Raw genomic sequence first — 15,505 nt, forward strand, 5'->3', positions numbered from 1 at the left:
AGTAACGTTCCTTTATAAACTTAATGAAATCCCACTCTTGTTTTAATACTAAGTAGGATAAACAGAAGCATAAAGTAGAACCGTGCATCTAAATATTTCAAATAAAAGTGCAGTCTCATACATATTAGTCTAAGTGGACCCAAGTTGAAAGTAACTGATCTCTATGACTGTATAAAGAACTTTTCAGCCAATGAATGTACAGTATCTCCGAAAACTATCTTTAAAGTGTGGCGCGAACTGTGGCATAATGAACAATACGAAACCCGCTGCCTGATCACGTGTCGTGTCATTGTTATTATTAAAGCAGGCCTTAACAGTCAAGGCATTTAATAGTCATTCCTATGCAGAGTTAAATGATGGTAGAGAGAGAGAGCGAGAGAGAGGAGAGAGAGAGAGAGAGAGAGAGAGAGAGAGAGAGAGAGAGAGAGAGAGAGAGAGAGAGAGAGAGAGAGAGAGAGAGAGAGAGAGAAGCGTAAATGAAAGTATATTTGCATAAAAAGTTGATAAGCAGCCTAAATACTCCGAGGGCTCGCGAATCTCAAGTGTGAGTAGCGAATAAAAAGACCCCTCACCTGGGTGTTCATTAGCATGCCTTCATCAGACGTGTGATTACTCGTGTGATCAGACGACGGGAGATTGAATTACACTTCGTTAATGCTTTTAATGAGGATATGTATTTATATATTTGTTTATTAGCTGGTCATCTCCAGCCTAACATCTGGAGCTTCATTACATTATGTTTCAGGGAAAATATGAGTAAATCGTGTGAGTCTTGCCGTGGTAGGAAAGACGACCTCCTGCGGGACCTTATCAAAAGAGCGTCTGACACTGGTTTGGTAAGCGACGAGACAAAAAAAAAAAAAAAAAAAATAGGATGCGTTTGGAAAGCGTATATAAGAATATTATTGCCAGCGAAACACTACCTTGGCTTTGCAGTGAGGCTTTTGTATTCAGATGACCGCATAAACTGAAATATGTAGACACAACTGTACTAGGCAGGTCCTGTGAAAGGTATCACACTAAATGTATTTCTTCATCCAGACGAGTTAGCAGCACAAGCATGAAGGAGGGTCGATCTCACAGGTGTTTGCTTTTGTTGAGATCCTTACCAAGAAGCGGTGACATCCTAACCAACAGCAACTACGATATCTGTGTGGTCTGTGGAGCCTTTGTTGTTGTTGTTGTTTTGTTGTGTAAGAGGTTATAGGGAACATCCTGTGTCTTCGCAGTAACCACACGAAAAGGCAGGTATATAACTAGGAGTGGTCAGAGAGTTGTTGTTGTTGTTGTTGTTGTTGTTGTTATCATAACCACAAACGGATGAAGGTGGATGTGTTGTATTACTGAACAACAATAAAGAAAGAAGAATAGATGAGTCAGGCCACCTTGGCAGAGATATTCAAAAGGGATTTTCATGTTTTGTGCCGTGAATACTTTTTATGGCTAGACTGAAGTGGTACTTATTATTTTCTAAGTATATCCTTGCTGTTGTTTTTAGGTTTGTACCGCTGAATGTTGGGAAGCTTTGCATTTTTTATTATTTTATTTTCTTATTTGATCTTGTTATATATGTAATTGTGCTTGATCGTTTTATTTTGTTGCAGCTGTTGTGCATATTTAACATTCTCAGCGTTTCAAGTGTGTTCTGTTTTCAGTGTTGTTTTTCATGTATCCATATGTTCTTGCTTGGAGGAATTTAACATGTTTTATTGATGACATTTCGTGTTTTTCTTCAGTATTTCTTCTTTCCTTTTTTGTTCATGTGTATGTTGTAACTCATGCAGTAAAGCATTTGTGGTGGTTCTGTTTATGATGCTTCATTTTTAGCTCTTTTTAGAATAGTCAAGCTGCATCACTTTTTTTATGTGCATGTTTTGATATTTTCAGGAAAGGATGGCAGGTGGTGCCGCGGTGAACACTGCCAACACGTGCAGGAAAAAAGTGAGTACCTGCTTCATTACATGATGTGCACTCTGTTTGGAACTCGCTGTTAAACTTTATTTTTTTCCATGTCAACCGAAACCTGTCACTGTTGCCTGCCTTTCTCCTGTCAGCTTCCCACGAATCTATGAAGGAAACAAAGGATGTGCTTCCATGGTATCGTGTCAGTAGTATTATCCATTGAAGGATTAGTTTAAGCCTTTTTCCAAAACGTTGTTTTTGACTCCCATTTTTCTGCCTTCCCAGGGTATATATATAAAAGAAGAAAGAATGTAAATTTAGTCTATAATGTTCATTGCAACATCTTACAGGGGAAAAGTCCTTTGAGGATTAACCGAATCTTTTCAAAACTATAATTTTTGTATTTCAGTCTTCGTGTGCTTATTTTAGTGTATGCATAGAGAAAAGAAGGATACGAAATCATATATTTTCTATAATGGTGTCATCTTTTTTTATATAAATATTTACTTGGAGATTCAGTTGAAACCTAACAATTAGCTATAATTTTTGCGTTCATATTTTTTTCGTATATATCTTTTGTATGTACGAATATGTGAGTGAAGAAAGGAAAGATGTAATTACAAAAAAAAAAAAAGAACTTTCCACAATAACAAGAATATTCACTTCAGGAATTTTTAGGTAACAAATATCAGATCTTCTAATTTATCCGTTTATTTATCCTTTACTGTGTTTTACCGTTATGTAGATTAGTAATATTTTGCACGTTATAATAAAGTGTCCTTGGAAACTATTACTGTAACACATTTCATTTAGTGTGAATTTGATTTCCACGTAAAAAAAAAAATCATACATAAATAAATAAAGTAAAAATAGAATAAAATAAAAATCTTTCCTTCTATGGAGAAAACATATTTACATTTTCTTTGCTCAATGGGGAGTTTTCAGAACTAGTGGTTGTCACCAGGTGGCAGCACAGACACAAACTCTTCTCTCACATACAAGCAATATCAGATATACCTACAGTGTTATTCTATTTATATGAAGATGCAATGGGCTTATATAATATATTTTTCTACGTAATCCCTTCTAAGTAGTAACACAAGTAAAATGAAACTCCTTTCATGAACAAATGTATATAAGTTGATTTTCTAGTGAATCGGCATTTAGATTTATTTGGTCATCTTAAGATTTCCAAATGAATACACTCTTGATTGGAAACGTCTTAATCTAGACGACAGTAAACATAAAGGCAACATGTCTGTGACAGTCAAAAGTCTAAATTACATAGATCTCCTTCCTAGTTTATGGAAACGGCAATTTTAATAAAAAAAAAATTGGCAACTGGAGTGTCCTGGCGATAGTAATGCTGTATCTCTAACCAAAACAAACACCTGACTCGGCCGCGCTGGTTGAACTTAAGAAACACGTTGTCCGACATGAAGTTGAATGTTGCTGCGATGCACATCTCCACTACGCCCTAAGCAATGGATTACGGCAGCTGGACACTACAGCAGCAGCAGGATCGCCTGAGAGATGTTTGTTTTGGTTCTCGATTACTTTGCCTTGTCGCTCGCTTCGTGAGAGGGATGCTAAAATCTCTAGAAAAAAAAAAAAAACTAGAGCCATATATCACGATGTTACTGAGTATGTTGTGTCATACTATATAGTACAGTGTGATTTTTATTTTTTTTCATTGTCCAAATCAATAGTTTTTATACTTGTAATATGATTTATTTAGAAAATGTTAGCAGTTTAATCGATAATTACAAAAAAAAAAAAAAAAATAAATAATTTGACCACATTCTCTCAATATTATCCATACCAGATATTGAAAAGTCGATACGTCATTTCAATAGTATCATGATGATCAATGTTCTATGCATCTTTGCGCACCTGGGATTTACTACAACAATATTTTAGCTCTCTTTCCTACTGTTAGATGAGCAGCAACGACATCTAGTGATTTAGTTCCGAAAACTCCTTATTGGTATTGATATTATTTTTAACTCTGATTTCCCGGGAAGCGTTACCACCTTGATATTTGTGACCTAATCTAAGATAACTTTTTTAGCGTCATAACCTTTGTTGCAGCTTTATTCAAGTAAAATCAAAGAGAGGAAAGCTTGTATTGTTCTGTGAAGTGTTGTTATTTGTCTGTGTGTGTGTTGATTGTCACCTTGAAAAGTCAAGGTGACGTGGGCCTTGATGACTAGAGCCGGCCCACACTATTTGTCTTCCATTTTTTAGAGCCTCGTCGTTGTAGATTTCTGAAAATATTAGTTTCATCACTTTTTTTATTTTCCTTGTCATCGAATGAAAGAAAATTTATGATTTGCTTTATCATTTAGTAACGTATTGAATATCTTTGGAGGGATTATTCCCCTAGCAGAGCGAGGGAATATTTCGATTTATCGACATGTGGGCGAAGATTTCTGCCTCGCAACTCTTGCAACTATCGCCTCATCACTACAGATCGAGCTGGAGTGAGGTATGGCAAATAATTCGCGCAAAATGCGCGAATTATTTGCCATAACTCACTTCATATACGGGATAGCCAGTCTTGGTTGACACCATCAGACTCAGACACTTTTTTTTCTTTTTGTCTTGAGGGTTTAACACAGTCCTCTGATTTTGCGTTTGTCTTGTCGGATGCAGCAGCGGCGGGACCTTTTTCCTTCCTCGCGGCCAGACGACGAGGACTGGCTTTTTGCTGCTCCTCCTGACACACTCACAATTTACCGGTGAGTGACGGGTCGGAGCTGTTTTTGTAGCGCAGTGTACGTCCTTCCATTTTTAGGTTTACATTTAAGTGACGCCTGTCATGCTTGCCTATGTTATTCCATGTTCATGTATGGTAAGGTTGCTTGACAAAGTGTCTGACTCACTGCAGACACTTGCTTTATGCTGTACTGTAATAAACAAGTAATTTCTCAGTGAGTCACAAAAGTGCCTCTCAATACGATGTGGTAATGAAAAGTAGAATATTAAATAAATAGATAATAAATAAGTAAATAAATAAATAAATAGATAAATGGATGAATTAATGCATACCCTAGAGAACATTTCATACCTACTGAGCTTACCATAGCAAATACACTGATATGCTACAAAAAATGCACACAAGTATATGAAGATGGAAAAAAAAATGGGGGAAGTCTGTCTTGTGTTGTTATTTCTATGGTTACTGCTCTTATGAATTTGCCATCAGCATGCGTCTCTCCTTCCCCACGCTGACGCTACACAAGACTTTCACTTTACTCGTATTCCGTTCCCTTTCAGTAGTCCAGGAGTTAAGCAATATTTTCATTCTTTCATCCCCTTCATTGGTAAACTCTGGAATTATCTGCCTGTTTTTGTTTTTTCCCCTTCCTGTGACTAGTTGTTTTAAGAGTATTGAGGCACTTCCAGAAACATATTTAGATTTTTTATTATTGACTTTTTTTTTTTTTTTTTGTCTATATGTATGGAAGCGGCAACTGAAAAGATATTTTTTTGTCCCTCTGTTTGCCATTCGCCAAGAAGATATGAGAGTGTGAGTATAAGTAGTGGCTATATGCAAATGTTAGAATACCATTTTATACTGACTCTAAATTCAAGATGTATTGTATTGTTTACTGCAGTGTTTCAAGTTGAGCCGTCCAATATCTTTTGCATCTAATTGATTTTTCTTTTCGGCTATTTGAATTTTTATTTTCAAATGAAGTTCCATGTTTTTGAGAAGCATAAAGGGTTGGAGAAAAATAAAGCTTTCCTGAGTTGTAATAGGTGAATGTTAATAGCAGTAGTAGTAGTAGTAGTAGTAGTAGTAGATATTGTTGTTGTTTTAGTAAAGAGCAGGATTATCGGCTGGAGTGACACTAATTCAGTTTTTCTATTATTTATATTTTCTTACTATTATTCCACACCTTGTCAATCCACGCAAGGAAAAAAAAGAAAAAAAAAGAAAACGTATATTAAAAAACTGAGAGGCAAGACCAGCAGGTGAAACACGCCCTGCCTTCTCCATACACTTCACGTGTTTACTGCCGCGCTTCCTGCCTGATAATTATACAGTCTTACGCTGGAGGCGCTTAATGTGGTGCATTTGTATGAAAGAATTTACTTTTTGCCTTGAATATTTCTCTCTCTCTCTCTCTCTCTCTCTCTCTCTCTCTCTCTCTCTCTCTCTCTCTCTCTCTCTCTCTCTCTCTCTCTCTCTCTCTCTCTCTCTCTCTCTCTCTCTCTCTCTCTCTCTCTCTCTCTCTCTCTCTCTCTCAGTGACGTGCAGCGGTGTGGGTGTCCAGAGCAGAGCAAACGGCCAAATGTACCGCGACGGGCTAGTGTTTGCATCCGCCGCTTTGGGCGTGCAGTTTGTATGTAAAAGAGGAAGGCAAGTGGTCGGGCGGGGACAAGGAGGAGGAGGAGGAGGAGGAGCAGGCGGCGTAGCGTAGCGTGGTCTGGATGGCGTGCAGGATTATGTGACGCTCAGAGGCAGCTTCCCTACACTGTAAGCTTCTATTAGAGTGAGCCACGTGACGGGGTGCGCTCTCAGGGTGATTGCTTGTATTCTATGTAGCCTGGCGGGGCTGTGGCACTCCCTGCAGGTTATTGGCTCAGGAGGGTGAGGTAATGTCGGATGTTAGTGTGGTACTCTGCTGTGGGTGATGAGTTGTGTTTGTAATGATACAGCGCCTAAAGTTTGTTAAAGTGATGCAGCTTGTAGAGCATAAATACAGCGACATCATCACCACTATAGTCTCTCCCTTTACGCTGTGATGGAATGATGTAGATGTGGTGATGTAGTCTGGGATAATGATGTACACTTGAAAAAAAAAAAATGCCAGTAATATCAGCAGTTTCATTCTCGTGAAGGGTTCAGTGTTCCTTCATTATCTTGTTTATCTTCAGTATTTCCGCTTTATGTTCACTTAACTTGACAAGTGTGTTCCACGTGTGTCCCTAGGCGAAAAAAAAAAAAAAACGTACCATTTTATACTGCTTTTTTCATATCTTGATTTATACAAAACTTTTTTCAACGATGTACTCTTTAAAACACTATTTTATTTTTTTGTCAGCCCTCTTTTTGTTATTATATGTTTCTAGCTACAAGGAAGTTTCTCAAGAAAAGAAAAGAAAAAATATCATAATGTTCATTTTTTCCTTTTTCATATCCTTACACAGAGAACAATTTTTAACAATAAATAGGGGTAAACTTTAGCCTCACCTCCTGCATCTCATCTTAATTTGTCTGTAGAAAGGAAAAAATCTAAGTTCTTTTCCATATATTCATTCATATAGACCATTTTTTTTGTCTTTAATAATGTATAGGACTAAAACATAGCCTCACTTCCTCTATCTCCTTTTTGCCGTGATATATTTTGACCCCACACGCTGGTATGGTCCGCCTGCCCCTTTTGCCCGCCCCCTTCCCCCTGACAGACCCGCGTGTGGCCGTGGAGTGTGGCTCCCCTAATGGTCATCCAGTATTGCTCTTAAAAATGATCCCGTGATGCGTCTACAGAATGGTTGCTTAAAGTGTGTTCCTGGGATGGGGGGGGGTGGGGGGGAAGGGGACTGATGTGGCTCTCTGGCCTAGAACGCTCTCTCTCTCTCTCTCTCTCTCTCTCTCTCTCTCTCTCTCTCTCTCTGTCTTAGCTCGAGTTATGATTTCACTGGGTGATTTAAGAACATTTTCACGTGTTATTCATCAGCCATGACTTCCAACAGAAGCAGCAGCGGCAGCAGGAGGAGGAGGAGGAGGAGGAGGAGGAGGAGGAGGAGGAGGAGGAGGAGGAGGAGGAGGAGGAGGAAAGAATACAAAGGAATACAAAGGAATGCACTGGAAGACCAAACCTTGAGGTATTGACGAGGCTGTTTGGATAATTATTCTACATTAACTATTTGTGGGAGATACAGGATAGTACAGAAGGTTCCTCCCCACCAATCCCTCCAGCAGAAGCTGACAAGATACAGGAACTGATACCACGTGAGGGGAAGTGAGGGGAAGAGTTGTGGTCTGTCTACTTTTGTTTGTGAGGGAGAGTGTAAATGCATGATAGTTGTGTGATGTGTTGTGTGCGTAGCGCAGGTGAAGGCACAGTTTGGTTGTTGAGGGGTGGTGCAGCATCCTTGCGTTGCGCTTTCCAGAGAGGCGGCAGTCAATCAGGCCACAGCTTCGGTCACTGGGTCTGTGTACCTTCCCTTTAGGGGCTGCATACACAGGTTATCCCCTGCAACTTTGACCTCTAGTACTTAAAATCACAAAGTTGATCAATAACAGGAAAATGCGGACAAAGAAAATGAGGATTACTCGTACATGTGATTACAATGGATAACCAACAGAAACACTCCCACAGGTCTTTACATATCGCTTTGGAATTAATTTAGATTAACTACCATTTAGTAAAGTAAGCTAGAGCAGTGTATGACTTCTGCCAAACCGACACGTCCTTGTGCTTGTGCCGGCGTGGGAAAACCATCGTGCAGTGTGGGAAAAACTGGCTGCATTTTGATTGGAAAGAATGAAGTGAGATTTTATCATTATTCCTATGCAAAAAAAAAAAAAAAAAAAATAGGAGGAGGAAGAGGAGGAGGAGGAGGAGGAGGTGGTGGTGGTGGTGGTGGTGGACGTGGTGGTGGTGGTGGTGGTAGAGTTCATAATTTTTCTGTTCCTTCTCCTTAGGGTGAATTGTGGATTTTTTCACTCTTCTGAAAACTGGACAAGTTTTTCTTTCTTATTGCACAAAAAAAAAAAAAAAAATCAATATTTCCGAAAAGACGGTATTCAAATTTAAGAGAAAGAAAGCTTTTACACTTGTCTTATTCATTGTGACGTAACATTCTGAGGTAATTTGTGCGCCCACAGGCAGAGACAAAAGGGTGTTTGAAGTGGACGCTTTTGCTAATGCCGTTATTACTCTCTAGTGCAGTGGTTTTCATCTCTTTTCAGGCCACGGGCCACTAACAAAGAGAAAATGTGGACCCTTTCAATTTTGTTTTAATACAACTAATCAACAATGCAGTTCGGTGGCTAGTGGCCACAGGCACGGTGGTTCACAGCACTTGACGACTCGTGTAGCCGCGTGGAAGCTGACAGAAATGAACAGGATGGCTCGTCACCTTGACGCGTATAGTACAAGTATGTTCTCAGGCCCTTGTCCCGGATGGCGGCGTGAATCTTGAACATTCGTTGTAGATTAAACTTAGAAGTGACTCGAAGTATTACCTAACAGCTACAACTTAGACTGTCAATGGTTCTCTTAAATAGAAATGTAATAATAGTAGTTATTCATTTTGATCAAATTGTTCATACTGAATTTTCCATTTAATTTTTATCAGCAAATACAGTAGGCATCCTGTGGACCACCCTAAAGAGTCACTGTGGACCACCAGTTGAGAACCATTTCTCCAGTGTGATTGTTTCATGTGGAAGGGTCAAATAATTTAAAAGGGCTCTTGAGGATTCTTCGGGACTGAAAGTAATGCAGGTCTTGCGAGTGATGCTCGTCAGAGAGAAGTATGTGTTCTTTAAAATTTCAGTACTTTTTTTTTTCTGTGTGTTGAGTTAGGTATTCATTTACTTTTATGATCAAGTGTCATCTGACTACCACTTAGTGCTTCCTTGAACTGCCTTACTACGGTTCTTTTTATGGATAAAAATTCCAAATAACGTGTTACATTTCATTGGTGGCATGATTTCCCTTTAAAATGAATGCAAAGCAATCAATGTGGCACGTTCCATATCCATTATTGTGTCACTTTATTACGCATGCAAACACTCCTATTAACGTATCACATCCCGCCCCTGGTGTGATTCCCCTCACCATGAATACAAAGCAATCCAAACGCTACAGTTCAGCCCTACTCATGAAACACACGCTCTGATACAACTAGGCTTTTCACTTACTTTCAGCCCTTGTTTTCTCTTTAATAGTGCGAGAGTTGACTGGCCTCTTCACTCTTTGATCCCTTTCACAGAAAAACTCCGTAATTCTCCCTGATTTTTATCTGACCTCCCAAACTTGTTATGACTTGAACTGATCATATATGTGTACTCACCTCCGTATGACTTGAGTTGCTATAAGAGACGAGTATCAAGACACCTTCCTAACTAAATGAACCAACCTGATTTAACTCTCTTTTCCATCCACTCTTTACCATGCGGAAATTAAGTGGTATTGTAAACTGTAACCAAATTGTTATCCTTATGATCTATTCTAGACTCTAATAAGTGATCTGGAGACTATGATAATAACACGCTCCCTCCACTGCACACCAGCTGTCCGTAATGTATCATGTCCAGTGGCTGTTAATATAAACTGACGCTCTATTAATCTGTCATCACTAATCAGTAATCATTCACGCACAAGCTCATCCTCGTCACCACAACATCACCATCACCGTCACCATCACCACAGCTTACACTCCACTCCACCATGATTCTGTCCCATACATCACCCCCGCCACAAATAATCATTTCTAATTAATCTTCCGTCCCTCACCACCACCACCACCACCACCACCACCACCACCACCACACCTCACTCTCTACTTTCTTCTCTTCCCTCGCTCCACCATCCTTCATCCTCTCTCCCTTACGTTCCATCCTTCCTTTTGCCGACATAATGCTTGCAATAGACGCCCCTCCTCTTCCTTCCCCTCCTCCTCCCGTCCCGTAGTATTAGCAGGGCCTTGTCTCCCCTCATAAGCAGAGAGCTGTGGGAGGAACTGGAGGGATGCTTAGCGGAACATGTCGAAATAGCGTTGCCTAGCCGCCGCCGAGTATAGGAGTGTATTGAGGGTGCATTATCTCGGTACAGTGGCGGTGAACGGGGAGATGGATCGGTGAGTATGTTCAGGCGCAGATAGAGAAATGTGTTGTTGGTCTGACGAATTGATTAATGAATAGGTATCTGGTTGAACAGGTAGAGTTATAGATAGATGGCTGGATGGGTAAATGGTTAAATAGATCGACTGGCTGATAAACAGATATATAGATGGACAGATGGATGGATAGATAGATTGATAGATAGATGAATAAATGAATAAGTATTTAATTAGATATAAAAATAAATAGATGGGTAGATAAACAGTTCAGTAAGTAGAAAATAGATTAGGTAAATAGACAGACAGACAGACAGAGAGACAGACAGACAGACAGACATACTGAATTAATGTGTCGTGTTCTGAGATATTGCAAGGAATTGCTTTATAAATGCTACTGTAAAACTCACAAACATTTTCATATTTTAATTAATAACTACTAATTATTTACATTTCTTACAACTCAAAATTTCTCTCTCGCATTCATCTTTAAATCATTCAAAGTTATTAGATGTTACCTTATATCTCTTCAACATATTCACTGATCAACGCAAAACACAGACAATATCACATGCACAAACACAACAAATATTCAGTCGGCGCCATTAATGTTCAGTGAGAAAAACACACATGATATCAGCAACACATCAATCACTATAAACATTCCATTTCTTCTTTCTTCTGACTTATTTTATCTTCACTTCTTTCTTTTTCCTTATTTAGTTTTCTTTCGTCTTTTTTTTTTTTTTTGACAGTACAATATATATTGTTGTGTGGGGGTCACCACAAACGCTAATTCTTCAAATTAGATTGATATACTGTAAGTAGTTGCGTTCCTCAGTGTTCAATCTTAGGACCGATCCTCTTCATAATATATATCAATGACATAGACGAAGGAATCAGAAGTAAACTGTCAAAATTGACAGATATTAAAATTGCTAACAAGACTGACACCAAACCAACGTCAAATTTTGCAAAATGATGTATACACTCTCATTGAATGGTGTGAAACGTGGCTTATAACTTTGATTTTGATAAATGCCAGGTATTGAATATAAGAAATAGCAATCTGCTGGAAAATTATTAAAAGTAATCCCCCCATCAATATTTTGGTTCCTGAGAAAGATCTGGGAGTTTTAGTGACAGCAGATCTTGAACCAAGCAAACACTGTACCGAAGTCATTGAAATTGCTAATAAATTAATAGTTTTCATTAAGAAGATCTTTCACCTTCAAATCTAAAAAAAAAAAAAAAAAAAATCTGGCTTTGTACAACTAACTTGTACGCATTCATCTTGAATACAATGTACAGTTTTTGTCATCCTACTACAGAAGGAATATTGAGAAATCGGAAAAAAAGACAATACGAAGTAGAGTAACGAAAATTACTTGAAAGCTTCGCAATTAACCCTACAAGGAACGTCTTAAAGAACGAGATCTATTCTCCCTATCCAAACGCAGGCTAAGAGGGGATCTGATATTGCTTTACTAAACTTTTAAGGGTTTCACAAATATGAAACCCGAATTCTTCCTAAGACTCAACATGTCTAATATTACAAGAAACAATAGCAAATAATAGATAAGCGATTTCAAACAAATGAAGCCAAACATTTTACTTCCATCGTGTCATAAATATGTGGAATTGTGTTCCATCAAGCGTCGTTAACTCAGGTACTGTACACTCATTGAAAACCTGTCTTGACAAGTATGTAGACACTAATTCCCGGTTGTCATTGTTCATGTCTGAATAACGAACACGTTCACTCCGTACTGTCCGTGCTGGCATGTAGATTGTATGTGGTAGAAGTAGTCCTCCTCTCTTTCTTAGTTTCCTCTCACATTCCATGTTGTTTTTTTATTTCTATACAACATGGTACCATTTCCTTTCTCAGGTGAGCCTTGCCTGGAGGGATAGGGGGTGGGGGATGGAAGGACCCTTCTTCTGTGCTATCCTTTGTCTACCACTAATAGAGTAGAATAGTCACCCAAACAAACTTATAAGAACCTCTTGGTCTGTTACTATTTGGACAATTTTTTTTTTCTGCAAAACAAATAGATTCAGTACATAAGTAACAGAAAAAAAAAAAAACTTTAGAAAATATAGATATAAATGCCAATGACACCGTGCAGTGCATAAAGAATAAAAAAACAAGGTCTCCATCGTTACAAATACTGAACTATCAAAACTTACAACTTACAAGATATGACACGGAAATAAAAGGACACAAACCCGCTACACTACAATGATGGTGCTGGTGACGATGATGACGGTATTAATAATAATTATAATGGTGATAATAATAGTAATAATGATTATAATAATAAATAATGTATCATAATAATAATAATAATAATAATAATAATAATAATAATAATAATAATAATAATGATGATAATAATAATAATAATAATAATAATAATAATAATAATAATAATAATAATAACAACAACAACAGTACCACTTCACTACGTATCGCCTCACGCGGGGAGCAGGGGTGGGAGGGGCACAGGTCTTTCTTCTTTTTCATGCAGTATTCTTTTTTATACTTATGAAGTATAAACACACTTCCAGCCTCCGCTGGTCCCCCTACCCTCTCTCCCTTAATCCCTCCCGACGCCGCCCTTCCTCCCCGTCGGAAGCTTTCATCCTGCTGAGAGGTAGTAAAGCCTGTGTGAAGAAGTGAGTGCTTCACCAGCTTTTTCAATGACATAATTTGATTGATGTCTATGTTGAGAGTGGACGTGAATTACGAATAAAGCAATCCGTGGTTCTCTGGGCTGAGTCATTCTCGTGCTGCAGGATGGACAGGTGTAATGTTGTGTTGTTGTTATTGTTGTTGGTGATGGTGGTGGTGGTGCAGCACAGGGGAGGGTTCCAGGAGGCGACTCCAGACACAAGGAATGCCCGCCTCTGTAAAGTTCTCTGATCTCACCTACTGCTATTTGCACTCCACGACATACTCCCACAAGTCAACAATTATCTAATTATCACTGTGGGCATGAACGCTCACTTTAGAATCAGCAGCAGTTTTTCTTATTGAACTTTTGGTGCTGCATGAACACTGGAGGGGAAATCATGTGTTCAAATATATCTTGTTTACCGTTGGGGTTTCATGGCGTAGTGACAGTCTTGGGAACCCAGTGTGTGTGGGATGCCAGCGGTCATATTTCATAGAAAATGAAATAAATTAATAACGTAATGAAATTAATTCACATCATAATTCTTTAATATATACTGGCGTGAACATTAGATGGGGAAATAGACCAACTTTACAAAAAAGATGGGGAAGATGGGGAAATAGACCAACTTTAAAAAAAAGAAAAAGGGCCCTCGTGGCCCAGTGGGTAGAGTGATGCACTTGGAGTTTGGCGTGAGGGAAGTGAGGGGTGCGTAGGTTCGAACCCCCCTCTCGGAACTCACAAAAACCTTCAAAGAGCATCCCTCCATCACCATGTGTGCCTCAAACACACAGGTACGGTGATGGAGCTGCCCACGGGGAGGAGGGGAGGTGAGTGCGCAGCACCTCCCTACCCCTCCCCAGGGGAGGAAGGCACCGCCTTACCGCCCCCGGGAGAGCAAGGGAGGTGAGTGCACAGCGCTTCCCTTCTCTCCCCTACCTAACCCTGGCAAGTCTACGGACTACCAGGCAAAAAATAATAAAAACAAAAAAAAAAAAAAAATAAAAAAAATAAAAATAAATAAATAAAGATAAGTGCATAGCACTTCCCTTCTCTCCACCTAACAGGAAAAAAAAAAGTAAATAAAAAAAAAACATAAAGGTGAGTGCATAGCACTTCCCTTCTCTCCCAACCTTCCACGCAAAAAAAAAAAATAAATAAAATAAATAAATGAATGAAATGAAATAAAATAAAATAAATAAATTAATAAAGCAAATAGGTAAATAAATGAATAGAATAAAAATAAAAACCTCCTTACCACCTCGGACCCCGGGAGAGCAAGAGAGGTGAGTGCACAGCACTTCCCTTCTCTCCCCAAGTCTACGGACTACCACACCAAAAAAATAAAATAAAATAAAATAAAGTAAATAAATAAAATTAAATTAACAAAAAATAAATAAAGTAAAAACCAAAAAACTCCTACTCCCCCCGTCAATAAAAGTGACTGAGTCTGGCAATCAACAATAAATAATAAAAATAAATCAATACCAACCTGACTGATCCTGACAACTCCAAAGACCACCACCCCACCTGTGAAGCACGGGAGGTGAGTGTGCAGCACCTCCCTACCCTTCCCAGTCTCCCAGTTTGACTTTGACCAACAATCTGACTCATTCTAGCAACTCCAACTGTACAGACCACCACCAGTACTCCAGTACTCCCCACCCTGGCAACTGATCCTGGCAAGGTGAGTGCGTAGCACTTCCCGTGACTCATCCTGGCAACTCTAAAGACCCACCATACTGACTGACCCTGGGAAGCACGGGAGGTGAGTGTGCAGCACCTCCCTACCCTTCCCAGTCTCCCATCAATCTGACTCATCCTACCAACTCCAAAGAGCAACTCCAACTGTACAGACCACCACCACCACCACCCCTCTGATCTTGGCAAGGTGAGTGCGTAGCACTTCCCTTGTCTGACCCTGACTGACTGACCCTGGCAGCTCAAAAAAACAAACAACCTGCCTGATTTACAGATATGTAATCACCAAACTGACTGGCCCTGGGGAGCATGTGAGGTGAGTGTGCAGCACCTCCCTACACTTCCCAGTCTCCCAGTTTGACCTTACTCATCCTGGCAACTTCTAAGAGCAACTCTCTGACACTGTGACTCTGATCCCTACA

The 15,505-nt window shown here is 39.3% G+C and overlaps 1 protein-coding gene across 6 annotated transcripts in view; it reads left to right on the forward strand.

Annotated features, from left to right (window-relative positions):
* Positions 1 to 15,505, forward strand: part of LOC135101304 (circumsporozoite protein-like) — a 142,742-nt gene that overhangs the window by 99,219 nt on the left and 28,018 nt on the right. For 5 of the 6 annotated variants that reach the window (XM_064005103.1, XM_064005107.1, XM_064005105.1 and 2 more), the window contains one exon: positions 1,888 to 1,941. The exons of the other annotated variant lie outside the window; for it this stretch is intronic. In XM_064005103.1, the coding sequence (XP_063861173.1) occupies positions 1,888 to 1,941 (54 nt within the window). The remainder of the gene's footprint in view (positions 1 to 1,887; positions 1,942 to 15,505) is intronic. 6 annotated transcript variants of the gene reach the window in all.

The sequence above is a fragment of the Scylla paramamosain genome, chromosome 6 (assembly GCF_035594125.1).
Source record: "Scylla paramamosain isolate STU-SP2022 chromosome 6, ASM3559412v1, whole genome shotgun sequence".
NCBI classification, from domain to species: domain Eukaryota; kingdom Metazoa; phylum Arthropoda; class Malacostraca; order Decapoda; family Portunidae; genus Scylla; species Scylla paramamosain.